Raw genomic sequence first — 17,311 nt, 5'->3', positions numbered from 1 at the left:
TATGTGAAAAAAAGCATAGCCCACAAATCTGAAAGCACAAACTTCAGGTAGTGTCCTTTCCATACAAACTTTCAGTAGCTGATGAATTAGCATTGAGAGTCCTCACATAAAACAGTGCTTAGGGAGGATCTGAAGGAAAAGACACCCTCCCTACACTCTCTTCCACAGAAGTGCCTAAGCACATAATTACCCTAAATACGAGTTATGCACTTTAAGAAACGGGTATCTCATCCCTCTGGATCTTGTTGTTTATGATCAATTATTGGGAGAGAATTCGAAGTGGAAAAGAGCACAGAAACCCACATATTTTCACACTGAGGATTCTGCCTCAGACGCCTTTTTTCTCCAGCTGTTCTGTAAGTACAAACACTGTAATTCTGCATAAATACTGTATCACTTTTCTTAACATTATTAATATAGGAAGGCCTGTAACCTGGGTAGGAAAGATGCTATATAATTGGGCATACATACAAACAGCACACACAGGCAGCTGCAGGCAAGAGGGCTAGACTATACACAGAGGTAACACAAATCTGTCACAGACAGGTGTGGGTGACAATCTATGTCAATTCAATCTTCTCTTTAGGGTACTATGAGTAAAAGTGAATATTGGAGCATAGGAGAACTAGAGAGAAAGCAAATGTGCCTAATCCTTTAAGATGCTTGCATCTGATGATAGCAGAGTTTACAGTCCTGCAGAAATCTAATGTTGCTTATAAGGAAAACAAGGATCTCTGAAAAGCCTACAAAACTCTAAGTCAGCAGTGTGCAATATTTCTGGTTGTTTGGGCCATACAGTTGCTTATGGAGTCAAGGTCTGAGGATCTCTCTTCCTGCCACTCTCCTCTTAAGGGCTATTTCTTTAGCACTTTTCATATCAAGATAAGGAAAAAAAAAATCTGAAAGAATTGCTTCTACATAGCAGCCCGCTCCAGGAACTCTGGCCTCTTCCCTGCTCAGATTTCTGGCACAATCAAACAAATACTGTATTCTCTGTGGCTTTTTCCAGAAGGACTTTTAGAAATTGGACCCTGAATAGGCCAACTATGGCCTGAGGCTTCAGGCTGGGCATCCGCACCCTACAGGTTCAAGATACTCAAGTAAGTGCCTTGTCTCAAAGACCTTCCCCCCCTTTTTGTGTGTGTGTATGTGTCTGTGTGTGTAGCAGGAGAGAAAGAGCTAATCACAAGCTGACTCAAGCAACTGTGTCATGGCAATGGGAGATCCCTTGAGCAGAACTAGGGTTGCAGGTAATATACTTATTTGTTCTAATCAAGCATTTTGATTTTATCTAGGCCAGAAAAACAGTGTTATCGGTTGTCTCAGCACCTATAATTTACTCAGAGAATTGTTTATTAGTTTTGTCTGACTGGGAAATTCAAATGATGGAGCTTACTACCTGAAACCATGGAAATCAAATATCTCCTGCAAATATTTTTAATTAGTTTTCATTCCTTGTTCACTTCTTAAGCTTAATGCCTTTGTGTATTATTTGTCAAACATTGCAATCTCTCGCATTCCAACGTAAAACCCCAACCATTTTTAAATACCAATAGCTACAGTTGGGAGTAAGATACTAATGAGATGATTGTGTTGATTCCTTGTTGGCTTATCATCCAAAATAAGAAATCATCTGTAATTTTACATGCATATAAGATGACTTTTTCTGACACATACGGATGATAATCTTTTCACCTTGGGGGGGGGCTTAGTATTTATTATACGATACAATCTGCTTTTACAAATTAATTGTACAGTTACAACAATATGATAAAACCAACATAAGCATATAATACACTGAGATAGCAAAATCTTTATTTTGATGAAAACCTGGTACCTCTAAGACAGTTCTGTTAGACAGTTATGAAAATTTGCACATCTGAGCAAAAAAAAAACCCCACTTATTTCTGTCATGCAAATTAAAGTATTAGAGGTTTATCATAGTAAAGTAAGATGTGGTTACACACTTATTTTTTAAATAACTAGCACTTTTTAAAAAAAGTTCATTGTTTGAAATATATTAATTTCAGAGCAAACAAACAGAATCACCTACTCCACCTTCAACTGCAGTTTAAGCTAATCTGTTTTATATTACACTGAAGTAAATTGTGGTTACACAATCAACTGTATCTCAGTTAAGAGAGTAGTAACAAACTGTTGGGAAAATAACTCAAGCTGGCTGATCTGCTTCAGAAGTTTACATGCAACTTTGATTTTACTTTCTCAGTTAATATAAATCTTGGAAAGTTATTCTATATCTGATACTAAAATCTGCAACACAGAGCTGAATGACAACAAGCACACAGTTTTCACTATCATTCACTGGAGTGAAGATCATTAGTTACTGAGTGAGTCAGAATAACCAATTTATTCCTGCATTATTGTTAGATTCCCAGAACATATATGAAATTCAGCCCATGCACAGGGATAGAATAGGGACACACCAGTAGTGCAATGAAGGAAGAAAGAATAATATGATGGACTGGACTGTATTTTTTAATGATCCTATCTTCGAGTGACAGATGGAATTTACTTTTGATATTAAAAGTCAAATGAACAACAATATTTGTAAGGCAACAACAGAGGGTAAAAGAAAAGGACGAGCCTGAACTATACAACTCACACCTTTCTATACTACAAGTTATTTCTAGCCGCATACTATGCACAACAGGATTACTAAACCATGATTACTCCAAGGCCAGTCATGAAGAAAAGCTGCACAAAAGAATACATCACTGTGAGGGCTTACGAGGAGCAGAATGAAACTTGGATGCTGATTTTACAACCTCTCCTGTGCACCTTGGCAAACTACTACTCTTTTATTACTAGATTAATGAAAGCGTTTTCCTTTCAGCTGGTTCCATCTGTTAAATCAGGAAGATCTGTTCAGCATTTTTATCAAGGGGCTAAATGGAAAGTTAAGTCAGTAACAGTTAATCTAAGCATCACTCCCTTGAAAACTTTATAGCAAGTTTCTTAATATAAACAACCTTTATTTTTCCAGAGAAAATTTTTTCTAGCAATCATTCTACACCAACCAAATCCAAGTAACTTTTAAGGACTAAGATCAAAATATGGTCTTACGGAATGCACTCCCTCCCTTTCCACCAGAAAAGTAACATACCCTAGACATTGTAAAACACAGGCTTGTGTGTAGCATAACCAATGGGAGGAGAAAGAGTCATAAAATCATACTTATCTGCTCTGCTGTCATATTTATTAGCCCTCAATAACTGCCTGAAAACATTTGTTTAATTTACAAGTCAAAATAGAACACACCTCACTTCTGGCACTGCTGGCAGAACTGGATACTTGAAACTCAAGCTGTCCTCTTGCAGCTGTGTAGATCATTACCAGTAACAGAGGTTCACTGACCAGCAATTAGCTGGCAATTCCAGTGATTATACAGATGCCATACCTTGTCAACAGAGCTGACAGTAGTTTAAATATGACTGAGTCAATAAACTAAACAAATAAGGCTTCAGTGATGCAGGACATCTGTTAGCCCTGCTGTGAGTGGGTATAACACTGTCTTGACTTTATTGGAATTGATATCATCCAGTCCAGTCTGGGAAACAGAATACAGCTATGCAGTGGGTCACACTGAAAACTGAACTGCATAAGTTTGTCAGATGCTCCCTATGCAAAAATACCAGAGATGTATTGCTGCTACTTACTGCAAATTTTCGCAGCAGTGATAGCCCTAGCAAGAAAACTTAGCAATTTCATGAATAGGCTTTTGTTGGGACAGCAGCACAGAACTCAGTGGCATAGCTAAAATCCTTGCCCTGCTGCTGAGATGCCAAGAACAAGAAACAGAAAGAGAAGAATATCTGTGTCTGAGCTGCTCTCTGCAACCCTCCGCAGAAGCAGTGATCTGAGCTGGCCAAACCTCTCAGATCAGCACTGCCTAGTAGGTGGCTTGGAGCAAAATCAAAGGGAAAATAGGATAAGAAAATCCAAAATTATGCCAACAAGACTAAGCAATATACTGCTGCATTTTAGATTAGTGATTTTAAATTTAGACTAGTTATTTAATCACAATGGTAACCACCTTGATTAGAAGCCAAATTAACCCCTTTCACCTGGATTTTGTGTCTTACAGTGCAGATGCATGAGTAGATGCAGTTGTCAAAGTATCAAGGCAGTGACATCACTATCTTGCCTCTACTTGACATTTAACTGGTCTCCATGCAAACACTTATATCTTGATTTGTTTTCCATTAATTTAATTCTGTAAGTTAGTTATTTTCCTCTCTTTAAACTGTATTCAGTTTGCAGCATCTTTCTAGTGATGTCTAACACACAACGGAGCATTACTTCAAGCAAAAAATAAGACTACCGAGATCCTCTCAATTAATACAAATTCAGTATAAAAATGTCATGTTACTCACCTAAAGAAACAACAGCCACACTCTCTGGTAAAAAATGAAGTCTGTATTTTATCAGTAAATGCACCAATATGATGCAGATAGCTGTGAGGAAAAATAAAACAACAGTAGAAGAAAACTGTTAAAAGATCATAAAATAAGCTTCTAAGCAGTATTTCTAAAATATACATAGCAACATTTTGCTAATGATTTACCAAGAACCCACAAAAGAAAATAACCAAATTTTATGTTCCTCTCACTGAAGTACTTAAATGAATCTCTAAATGACCTAAAACAACCAAGATTAAATTTGGAACTTAAATTTGTGTTCTAAAAATACTAGTACTACTACCTTTAGAGCTTAACTCTGCTTAAAATATTCTCTGAATAGTATCTATGAAAAATGACATTCATACAGAATATACTATTTTAATAACTTTTTCTGTAAGCATTTTCATATTTTTGATAGAAAATATATACACACATGTAAACATTGCTGCAATTAAAATTTCAAAGCTACACTTTAACATCTGATCTCCTTTGAGCAGATGGGCTTAATCCAAATGGACAATCACAGAACCATAGAAAAAGTTTACATTGGAAAGGATTTGTGGAGCTCATCTTGTCCAACTTCATGCTCAAAGCAGTCCTAATTTTAAAGTTAAAGAAGTGGCTAGGGGCCTTGTCCACTCAAATTTTGAAAATCTCCAAAGATCAAGATGTCATAACCTATCTCGGCCCCAGTTCCAGTGCTTAAACACCCTCATGGTGAAGAATTTTCTCCTTCTATACAATCTACATTTCCTCTGTTGCAACTTGACTGCTGCTTCCTATTCCTTTTGTGCACTTCTGAGAAAAGTTTTACTCCATATTCTTTATAGCTTCTATTTAGTAGAGTAGGAGGTTGCAGGATGACTAAAGCTTTAAATATCCTGATTTTCAGAAACAGATCAGCCAAATTGCTGTCTAAATCAGCAGAAACTTTATTGCTGAACATCACTGAAAATTAAACCAGGAAGGGCAAAAGACCAACGCTGCTCTAGAAAAATACAAAACAGATTTAGCTGAAGTTAAGAAAATAAGAATTTAAATCTCATGAGACATTTATTCTTTTTTAAATTTTTTCTTTTTTTACTGTGGCAATGCATTTCAAAATAAAAATGAAGGTTAGAATAATCTCTAAATCCCTTTGCAGCCCTTTTGCCAATGGTAAAGGCAAATTACACAGGATTTCTAGCAGATCTGGATATCACCAGTGGATACAGTTGGAAGACATCATTTGATTGTTTTATAACCATTGCAGACTGCAAACATTGCTAGAACAATCAAATAATTCTGGATTACTATGTTCCAAACAAATTTGATATAGGATCTGAATGTTGAATCTACCAGCACTATCTCATTTTAGTCTAGCTCAACAAAGGGTTGAAGGGTTGAACAAGGAAAGTTAAGGATGGCATAACACTGGCCTGCATGTCTGTAATATATGGATTTGACTCAATGTGCTAGGAAATCATCTGTCAGTCACCTGGAATATTAACTGTATTACTGCTCACATTTCACCAGAGAACAAACAATGTCTAAGCAGAATCAACAGCATTTTATACAGTGGAATCAAATTGTGGCCTGTTAATCTCAGTATACTTTTTACAACTGTAGTATTTGACAAACCTAGTCATAATTGCAATAGGAATCTTCATTCTCTTTACTTCATGCCTTTTAAGTGCCTGCAGCTTTCATCCAATTTACACTGTGGGCATTACAGTGCCAGACCTAAACTGCACCAGCACACATTTTGAACTTAGGAATGAACAAGCTTCTCTGAACTGCTCTGAAGTGATTTGGTTTAGCAGTTCCTTCTAATTACTAAAATGCAAAGTCCTTTGCAGCTGGTTCAGAGCAGCACTTTCAATTTACAGTCTGAAGGGTGCAAAATGGCCCACAAGTAATTCTGAGCATTGACAATTTTTTGGTTCACTACACCTGTGAACCACAGGGCTCTACAACATGATCTGCATTAACAATTCAGAAACAAAGTACAAACCTCATAATACAAATATTACTTTTTGTTGGCCTACTCTCCCATACCATGCTAAGGAATGGGTATTGCACTGATGCCTATATTTGCCCACTTGTTATCTCACACACCCAGCTCGTACACAGCATGCTTAGCATTTATGTGCACATGGATGTCGTGATAGACTTATCAACATAGCAAGGACTCTTAAAATACACAGTAACATCTGCTCAATTACTGGCATGTCATTTGTTCAGGGTCAAAACTGTGCGTTCTGAGTGATGAGCAGGGATAGCTCAGTTTAGGAAGACTGGCAGGGCTCCCTTCCCCACACGTTCATCCCATTTCCACTCCACTGGTCTTTATGATGTTGATCAACCAGCTCCCAAATCACTAAAGTTTACAGATCAATACTTTAATGCACACTTAAACTGCTGATTACTTTAAAGTGCTGTATTAAGAGACTGCAGCAGTTCAGAAGCTGTCTAACAAACAACCCAGGCTTTGGGCTGCCAGCCCAGACAGACTGTTGGAGCAACAACCTCCTGAAGTTATCCTAAACGAAGTTTTTTCACTTGTAAATCAGTACCATTAAGTTTTGTATCAAATTCCAGCCTGTGAAACCCAATTAACATTCATCCAATAAGGACATATGAAATTACCATAGTAACAGCATTCACTAGCGTTTTTTGGGACAGACCCATAGAGGCATCTGGATACTACAGATACCCAATGAACTCCAAAGGCAAGCACCAACGTGCTTTCTGTCCAGCAGTTACGAACACCAGTTCCTTTCTACTAGCTTTTGATTACAACCATAGCCTAAGAGGTAATTCTCACCACCAGAAACATTATGACAGCCTACTACACTCTTTAGCTGATTTTCCACTTATTCCCTGTGTAAGGGGGTCAGTTTGTATCTGGCAACATATCATCCATTCCAGATACTTGCATGTCAGGAGCACACTGATCAGTCAAAAGGCTGGAAAAAAAAACAGTGCTCTGAACAGGCTAAAAGATCATCTATGTTACCTCCCTCAAGGAAGAGAGGATTAAAAGCAAATAACAGCAGGGAAATCATGGATCACACAGACTTAACAGAATGTATGTCTTTTTGGCCCAATGGGCTGTTGAAGCTCAAGTGGTGCTAGAACAGATTAACAGGCCACAGAACACATGCTATTTTAGGCATTTTAAAATAGAGGCTTGCCTGCAACACTTAGCTCTGGACAGATCAGCTTCTGGGCTCATTCTAGTGTAGAACATTTTTAAAAGCCATTTTACAGCTCAAAACATTCAAATTAAAAAGCATTATAGACAGATTGCTTTTCACCTCTCCTAAACCCTTAAAACAGAGACTCTAAATAGGAATAATTATAACAATTAGCTTCTAGGCTGGTTTTACTTTATTCAAAAAAATTCCACTTTCCTGAGAATGATCCTATCAGGCTGGTATATAGTCTAATCAAAAACAGAGTCTAGAACACAGCCTGAAATCAAGCTCTGTTCTTAAGTCCTAGGAATACAAATTTACCATGAATAGCTTTTTTAAAATCATGAGACACATATATTCAGAAATTTTATTTTAATCTTAGTCTTCTGATCTACTGTACTTTGATCTTTCTTTTGTATTGGTTCAAATTCTAATACGCAATTGGCCCCTGGGAAAATATTAACCCTCTTTGAAGAAAAATGGATCTTTCAGAAACATGCAGAAGCTTTCTATTCCTTGCTGAATTTAATATCAGTTATTTATAGCAGACAAAACTGATTTTTTTTTAAACCCAAACAGATTTACAAAAGTTTCTGCATTGCTGTCAACTCTATGCCTATTGTTTTCTCTAAATGATACTGGTAAGAGCAACCATTTAGAAAATTAGGTGATCTATCTTTCTCAAAGGAGATGCTCTCAGTGCAGCTTTGGAGGAACCAAGCATGCACACGCACGCATGTGCGCGCACACACACACACACACACACACACACACAGACAAACCTTTAACCCTCCACAGAATTTTTGTTATTGTTACAGTTTTGACCACAGAATTGTTCAAAGCAAACGGTAAGAGTTAACTACATTCTATTAAAAAAATATGGCAGCCTTAACTTACAGAAAAGTTGGGTGTGCAACTGCCATTTGAAACATCTATTTATGTAAAAGATGTGCGTTAATAAGAATAATTATGGCAATTTGCATATGTTATTACTATACTCATGTACATAGGAAAATTAACATAGAAAAGTTAAGAAGAGAGAGAACAAATACCAAACTTTAGTACTGTGCATGTAAATCAACTGTCTTCTCTTATTTAAGAAATATCTGAACACTGTGCAGAAGTGCTGGAAGTAGTTAAATTGACCTCTCTTTAGTAATCTCCTCAGAGACAGATGCAAGCACCACAAAGTTTTCTGATAGTGTCTTTTTCATAAGCAAACCCACTGTGTACTTGTTAAGGAATGTAAAGCCAAATAAATGTGTAGTTTGCACTTTAAGATCTAGGTAAAAAGGTCGGCATACGTCCTCAGCTTTCCACATGTTTTGGATCATTCAGGTAGTAATATACCCAACTCTTCTCCTTATGCCTGTACAGCACTCTGTTCCACAGACAAATAGAGGAAAAATAAAATACTGTATTTTTTAAAAAATAACCTATATATTCAGTAACAGAGTATACTTAACACTGGTTAAAAGACATTTTCAGTTCATCATTCACCTAATACAAGAAGACTAAAAAAAATAGTCATGCCACTAGACTGCTCCTCTTGCTGTGCTTGGACTCCAGTTTGAACTGGTAAGATGGGTTTAGCAGGTGTAGGAACCACCAGTTTGGTAGTAGCAGCAAGCGTAGTGTGGAGGGTGGCATTGAAGACTTCATGGGTGACATTTGCAGATCTGTCAGAATAATGCAATACATCATTATATTGGGTAGGAGCAACAGAACACAGCATTAGCCTACCAAAGGCCGTTAAACGCACAAAACAAGCCCAACATACTGAATCGCTTCTAAGGACAAACACGTTCAGGTTGCTTTTAAGAAGTGGTCTCTAACTACAGGCAAACAGGAGAAGCTCAGACTCGTGGAGTCAGTTTTCGCGGCGCCCTTGCGCTCTCTGTGGGCCCCAGCGCCCCGCCCTGCGGCCTGGGACGCGGGCCGACACCGCGAGGGGACGGGACGGGACGGACGAGCCCGGTGCGGCCGTCCCGCCCAACGCGCCTGCGGGGCCAGCGCCACCACACCGGCTCTGCGCACAGCCCCCTGCCCAGGGCGGCTTGGCGGGCCGCCCCGGGCAGCGGGGCGCGGCGCCGGGCGGGGACGAGGGGAGGGCCCCCCTCAGAGCGGCCGGGGCCCGTCCGCCCGCTCGCTCACACCCCGCGGCCCGGCCGCCGTTACACTCACTCCGCCATCTTGTCGGCCGCCTCGCGTGAGACCTCTACCGCGCTCCGGCCGGGAACCGGCAAACGCAGCCACTTCCGGGACTCCCCCCTGACTCTCTGCAAGCCGACCGGCAACTCTATGATAGGGAAACAGACGTCATTCGTAGGGGCGAGAGCGCGCATGCGTGTCGGACGGCCGCTCGCTCCGGGCGTGTTGCTGCGGACACGACCGCGTGATTGGAGGGCGGGGTGTCACGTGACAGCGGGGCGGATGGGCGTGTGCCGGGTCGGAAGCGGGCTGTCGGTTGCGTAGCGACGGCTCTGTCGTCACGGGTCCGCGCCGCGGCCGGCCGTGTCCCTCCGCGCGCGGCCGAGCGGCGCCCTGCCGCCCCCCGGGGAGTCCGGCCGCGGGGGGACACGCGTGGGGCCTCCCCCGCGGCCCATGGCTCCTTCCCCCGCGGCCCCCATCACCTGGCCGCTCCTTGTCCCTCAGCCACCATCACCGGGCGGCTCCTTTCCCCTCAGCCGCCATGACCCGTGTCTTCTTGTCCGCCACCTGCCATCACCAGGGGCCGTGTGTAACCCCGTGTTCCTGCACCGAGACCCACTTTATTTTGGCTGGGGTTATCACTTCGGAAGGAAGGTTGAAAATCTGAGTACAGTGACTACAAATACATGTTGACACATCATGACAAAATCTCCAGTGCCTGAAAGCAGTAAATGGAGCCTGGTTTTGGAAATAAGACGTTTTCAGCCCATTTCAGTTTGTAGCTCCCTAAATGTTTTCCACTCTAGATGCAGAGCCGGGGTAAATGCATGGTAGTAGGTGAACAGCTTATTCACCGTCAACTTTCACTGCTCAGCCAGAGATTGAGAATCATGACCTTACAGCAGAGAGAAGCAATGCCAAATTAGTATTTATCAGGTTACCATCAAGCTGAATCAGAAAGCCACTTCCTCAAAATCTGTCACAGAATGCACTTTACGTAAAATAGGGTTTGGCTGTCAGTCTTACACTGTAAGCTTCAAATTCTCTCTGGCACAGACAGCTGCATAGATCACAGATCTTGGGTCTTTAAGCTCTCCTGTGCATCATTTCATACCTGGAAATTGGGATTAAGTAGCACCTAGCTGACAAAGGCAGTCATGAGGAGACATCACAGACATCAAATCTGTGAATGTCTGAGACGTTGGGAGGATAGGCACTATATAAACACCTTAACCAGTATAGCAACATCACATGTACCTCCGTTGATTTTTATTTTGACCTCCTCAGGAAGACAGTAAGGTTTGTGCACACAGACATACTGTTTAGAAAAGTTTGGATGCATTTTGAAGGCCCTTTAGAATATCAGCCCCACTTTAATGAAAATGTAATTGTGGATTCATTTCGCAGACACGCTGATACTCACGTGATCCACTTACATGAAAGTGAGTGCTGTTCAAATAGGTACAAGTATGTGTGCGCATAAAATCTGTTAGATTTTGGATGCAGCTGTTTTCCTCCCTTGTGGCGTAGACAGGGCAGAGGCAGTTTGTCTGGTTTCCTGCAGCCAGACTAAACCCACACCTCTTTCTTTGCTTTCATCTTATGATGTGGGTTTGTGGTGACCTAGATGTTCTTACTACAGTTTTAACCAAGTGTTTGTTTACATTGGCTAATTCCCTACAATCTTCAATTTGCTAATCCCAATAAGTTGTGTTTGGGTCAGTTTAAGAGTGTGTGGCTTCAGTTTAGGCACATGTGATGTGGAGCACTTAAAACTCACTGATTTCGGTGAAGAATGAGGATGCCACTTTGCAAGGTGGTGCAAGCTGATTTCTAGAAGTGATGTCCACACCTAACTTCTGTTGTAAATTGAGAGTTGTGCCTCCAGCACATCAGAAGCTCAGAGACTCTATGATCTGGGTTTTCCTGATGCTCTGGGGTGGAGACTATAGACACCACTTCCTCCATATATAATGAAGCTTGATCCAGATTGTATTACAGTTAAGCTGATAAAACACAGACAACTTCTTCCTTTTCTGTGTAAAAAACAAAAGTCAAAATTTGCTAGTCCTTGGCCAATTTTAGTATTTATGAAGTGCTCCTAATGTACTGTGGCAAAATACCAGAGAGATACGGAGTGTTGCATCAGTACTAGGAGAGACTAGTGCAACTCACTCTGTGTAGGTGGCTGAAACTAGCTGTTCACTGAAAGGCAAATTCTAAGTATTTCCTTCAACAACATCTCCAAAAAGAAATTGGTCTTCTGCAGATTCTCATGTTTTACAGCTCATGATAAATTTCAGGATTTTTCTTTTGCTTTTCTGGGACTCCACTGAAAATATAAGAAGGTAAATTATAAAGTGTTGAGGGATAACAGATGGGAAAGTAGCAGAGAAAGGACCACGTGCATTTCTCCTTCATAAAGTATATCTCATGCTCTGGGTCACATGGTAGAAAGTAGCTCTGCTGCTATGCTCTGTTGAGCCAATGCAGCCCGGCCCTCCCCTCTCGGTCCTTAACCCGTCCACCTAGAAAACAGGGAACAAGTTTGGTTGGAAGAGACTTCTGGAGAACCCAGTCCAACATCCTGCTCAAAGCAGGGCTAACTTCAAAGTTAGAGTGAGTTTCTTAGAGCCTTATCCAGGCTGTCCCTGTGCTGCACCACTTTGAGGATGTTTTTTCCTTGCTGCACAGTGAACTTTCGTTGTTGCACTTCCTAACTGTTGCCTCTTGTCCTTTCATTGTGTGGCTCAGAGTCTGCCTCCTCTTCTCCCCCCTTCTCCTGTATCTTCTTGTAGTTGTGCCTGGGCTACTCTGAGATAAAGTGAGTAACTGCATCAATCCCCAAGGGCAAAGTTTCTTCAAAGCAAAATCAACAAGTATTGGAAGAGTCATCATAGATCAGGGAAAAGGGCAGGGCTAGAGTCTCGTAACTGACAGCAGTTGTCACAAAACAAAGCAGTGTTCAGCTCTGTGTAAGGGTGGTGGAGAATAAAGAAAATCTTAAAACTATCTTTCCTAGTCATCCACTTGAGTTTTGTTTGGCATAAAAAGTAGATCATCTGGCCTAACAATGAAGGCCAAAAATTTTAGCTCTGTTTTGCTTTCTCTTTGCTTTTTTTAATGTGGATTTTTTTGGTTTTGGCCTGGAGTTTGGGGGAGTTTTTTTTTGTTCCCCGAATCTTTCAACTGGCATGATCTGGAAGCTCCACACTTGTTTTGTTTTATTGGCCTTGTAGCTGCCATGTGCTTTTAATAATGAGAGATTAATGCAGAAAGGAGACGACTGCAAATGTACCTCTTTGGGATGTAAACTGACCTTCGCTTCACTTTGCTTGGCTGGTGGCCACGTGAAGGATTCAAGATGGGAAGTGGAAGGGAGGAAGATCGAGTTAGAGCAATGGGAACCTAGAGAAACACCAGCCTGGGACTGAGGCTCAAAAAAGATCTGAAGGAAACAAATAAAGGGCAAAGCTGGAAGGAAGACAAGGGTCCCGGGAACCACCATAGAAGGGGAAGCATCAGAGCAGCTAGAGTGAACTAGGGCCACTGTCAAGTGACTGTATGGGAACAGGCAGCCTTAGACACAGGGAGATGTGGGCGCTTAGCTGGAGTGGTGTCACATGTCCATCAAAATCAAATGTCATCCTTCAAAGCTGCACACCGTGAGTGAAGTAACCACAGGTGATCTCTGTAGTGTTTCCTTCAAGTTACCAGATCAACCCCATTCAAATTATAAAGTATAAAATGTTCTGTATTAGAAAAGGGTGATTTTCATGTCTTCTCTCTGACTCATCAGCAGGAAATACCACTGGTTGCTTGACCTGTTGTTGCCAATAGAAAGAGGTAAATCAAATTTACAGACACTGAGACAGTACTGAACCAAACACCAGTCTCGCATCATTATACAGATAATTTTTATGGACCGAGAGCTTGGTCATAATAGAAAGTAACCATTTTGGCAGGAGGCCTTTCAGCCTACTTCTCATTTGTGGTTTTCTGATGCACAGCTAGTGTGCATCTGTTGATTAATGTGTGTGATCAATGTTTCTTTTAATGGATCTAAAGAATTTTGCAGTTGTTTAAGCTCATCTAAGATGATGTGGCTCTAGGTAATAAAATGTTTAGTTTTAATTCTTAAATCAGACAGAGTAGTCGAAAAAGATCATTCTGTGGAACACGGGGCAGACACAGACAAGTAAGCGGCCACCTGTAACCTGGAAAATTCTAGGGAAAGGCTCCGATTTGCAGGCACAGGAGTTGGTTCTATCTTACCTGGTTGTATGCATGGAGGCTGTCGATGCTAAAGAGCAGAGGTATGCCAGATTTACTCTAGGAAAGCTGGTTTTGTAGTTAAGGCAGTCCTTGGCCTTGCAGAGATCTGAGTTTGCCTCATAGATTACCCACAAATGCTGTAATTCTAGGAGGTCAGATAGCAACACTTGCTTTAATTCCTATTCCTGAAGTAGAGATGGCAGTGACCTTCCTCCCGTGATGTTGTGCAGATACACAGTAACAGAGAGATTGTCAGCAGTTGCAGGGAAAGTAGCAGAGCTTTACCTAGATTTAGTGTAACACTAGTCCCCAAATATTCAGATATGCTACCTGACTTCATTGCTTGGCTTTATAGTAAAAGTAAAATATTTTGCAAGGTGTGGAGGGCATTCAACTCTAAACTGCTTTGAAGCCAGGTTCTGAGACTGGCGTGGAATATGGTGTAGGCCAAGCAATAAGAGGAGTCTGGGGTTTCAAAGACATTGGGTAAAATCAACAATATCAACAACACCAAAATCAGCAGCAGCTTTAAAAAGTCAGTATCTCAAGCCTGCATGTGAGGAAATGCCTATGGTTATGGCAGCAAAGGGCCAACAGCACGTTTGTTGGTTACAAAACACCTACCTTTTGAGGGTCTTCGTGATCGCCTAGGATCAGTCCCACCACAGCTCCTGGGGGTGTTGGCAGGCTAGCGCCAGCAGATGTGAATGCCAGCAAGCTGCACTGTCCTGAAAACAACCTCTGTGCGAAAATATCCTCTCCTCCTACTCCCTTCTCTCCTTATTCCTGCATCTAGTCTGAGATTGAGAAAGAGAAAGCTGATTGTAGTTTAAGAGGAGCAATGAACAATCTTTGTTATCAAACTGAGGACATTTATTTATACAGGCAAAGGCTAAGCATGCCACTAAGAAGGTAGGGAAAGAGACAGCCATGTAATTTACTTGCTTTATTGCTTTTGGGCAGATGGGAAGGATTCTCTTAGGCTGACTGATGAAATGCTGAAAATTGTTTTAAACCCTTCACTGTACAGACTTGGGTTTTTATCTTCTTAATGTGTCTTAATCCATGTATATAGCGTCTTACTCTCTCGATCTCTAGATACATGTAGCAGGCATATAGGTCTGTGCATATGTGCCTATGTATGTATATATATGGGGATACACATGTATTTATTGGTATAAATATAAGTAAATACATATGTAGGTAAATTCCAGGCACTAATTCTCAGCAGGTAATGCCTCTCCTGTTGCTGTAATATTTGTTACTTGAAATTATTTTATGCTTGAGCCCAATGAGTTGTTTGCTTTTCATTTCATGTTTTGTCTGTTTTTGAAATGATAAATCTGGAGTTTATCCAGAAGGAAGCAGTAATGGAGAGAAGTACATTGTGTGTTCTGCACTGTAGTCAGTGTCCAGCAAGATGCACTGCCAGTCGTCAGAGGTTGTGATTAGCCTGAAATGTGAACAAGTGAGACTCGCCTTGGAAAGAGAAACGCAAAGGGCACTGAGAGGAAATACTCTTAAGGACACTGTCATATCACCTGCTGGCAATGTTAGTCAGGCGACTGAGTGCTAAGGCCATGGAAACTGAACTCCTCCTTCCCCTTGGATGTGGAGACAGGCTGGAGAATGGCTTGTCGAGAAGCGTCTCACGACCTCTCCAGCCTGTTCACCCTCCAGGACAATGCAGCCCTTCTGACCTCCTCCTCCTGCTAGCACGAGCTACTTGTTCATGCTGGCTTGTAACCCATCCATGCCGGACTGGGTAGATGGACACCAAGGGCACAGAGCTCACCATCTTCCCAAGAGACAGGTTGTGCTGGGTGAATGGTTCAAACAATCTCAAGCAGTGTTAGGAGATGCTGCTCCAGAGATAGGACATAGTGGAATTGTCCTCACTCAGTTTTATTTTTAAACAGCTTTTTTGCCTTGAGAATTCAGACATTTCATACATTCCAGAGCTGGTGCTGTGCTGGGTATGCTATGACTCACTTGAGTCCATTTTAGCAGCAGTATTTGGTGGGCCTTCTGTCTCGAGATGCGGCTCTCTCACAATGTGAATGGGTTATGCTTAGTGACAGGCTTTGGCAGGAGGTTGTTGCTATTTTACAGAAGGCTAAACTGAGGCACAGAGCAGCAGGAGAGGTTGACCTGAAGTACACAGCGAGTCAAAGGGTGAGGTAGGAATCCAATGTCACAGGGTCTCCTATCAGCTACCCTCTGGACAGCACTGTATCTAGAGACCCACAACTCTTGCCAAAGACTGGGGAGATCTGCTTCAACTTTTTCACCCTAATCTCCCATTAGACAGATTTCTGTTTATCAACACAGACAGCTCTCACTAACATCACTTCCTTATCTGACCTTTTGGGTCACTGCAGACAACCAACCACATGGACTGTCTGTACAAGCGACTGGAGTTCAGCATGATGCAACTCCATGCTCGTGTTTTCTGACAGCCCTGAGGAGAGCCAAGCCGTGTCTGATCAGCACTTTCAGCAGACCATGGGTCCTGCTTCCAAAAGCGTACTCCAAAGGCTTTTGCATGCTCAGAAAATGACAGGGCAAAGAGAGTGATGAAGTACCTCCCTTTTCCATTTCTTCCTGAATGTCTTCCCAAACTCAGTCTAATATCTTCTTTAAATAGAGCTGTTCACTGTTTAATTTCAAACATTGCAAGTTTAAGCCTCCTAAGCCCTGTCACTGGTATGATTTCTGGATTGTATCTATATATTTTGTGCATGTGAGGCCTCTCAGATTTTGATGGTGCTTTGTGCGTGTGTGTGGAGGGGGAAGGCATGGATAACTGGAAAGGAAAATAATCAGCAGTAGAAACAATCTTCTGTAAATTAAAAAAAAAAGAACCCAAAACAAAACCCAAGAATGGAAAGTTCAGTTACAGTCAGACTAGAATTTCTGAAACATCAACACCCCCACACAGGAAAAGCCAGTAGAGGCAATAAGCAGACATCTAGAGGGAGTAAGAGCAGGTAGATGTACAGTACTGCTCCTGAGTAGCCTCTCCATGCACTGTTCAGCATATTGAAGCCACAGAAACTTTAGTATATGCAGCTTCCTCTGGCAGCGAGCTCAACATTTTTCTATAGGCAGTGAGAAGAGCCACCTCCTTTTCTCTGTTCTGGACCTGGTTGCCACAAGTTCCGTTCTGCACCTCAACGTGTGGTGGGAGAGACTGAGTGAGCTGCTCACATTCGCCCTCAATAGCCGCACAGCAGCTGTTCCCCATGCAGAAATCATTCATCAACCAGGAGGTGAAACCCAAAT

At 41.6% G+C, this 17,311-nt stretch overlaps 1 protein-coding gene across 2 annotated transcripts in view; it reads right to left on the bottom strand.

Annotated features, from left to right (window-relative positions):
• The window catches only part of SLC9A8 (solute carrier family 9 member A8), a 32,730-nt gene extending 22,854 nt beyond the window's left edge, over positions 1 to 9,876 (bottom strand). For both annotated transcript variants that reach the window (XM_062589345.1, XM_062589346.1), the window contains exons 1-3: positions 9,785 to 9,876; positions 9,101 to 9,279; positions 4,395 to 4,475 (exon numbers count right to left, since the gene is read on the bottom strand). In XM_062589345.1, coding sequence (XP_062445329.1) covers positions 4,395 to 4,475; positions 9,101 to 9,279; positions 9,785 to 9,792 — 268 coding nt within the window. In that variant the 5' untranslated portion in view covers positions 9,793 to 9,876. The remainder of the gene's footprint in view (positions 1 to 4,394; positions 4,476 to 9,100; positions 9,280 to 9,784) is intronic.
• Positions 9,877 to 17,311: the final 7,435 nt, after the last annotated feature.

The sequence above is a fragment of the Rhea pennata genome, chromosome 16, assembly GCF_028389875.1.
Source record: "Rhea pennata isolate bPtePen1 chromosome 16, bPtePen1.pri, whole genome shotgun sequence".
NCBI classification, from domain to species: Eukaryota; Metazoa; Chordata; class Aves; order Rheiformes; family Rheidae; genus Rhea; species Rhea pennata.
This window is presented reverse-complemented; position numbering and strand designations above follow the sequence as displayed.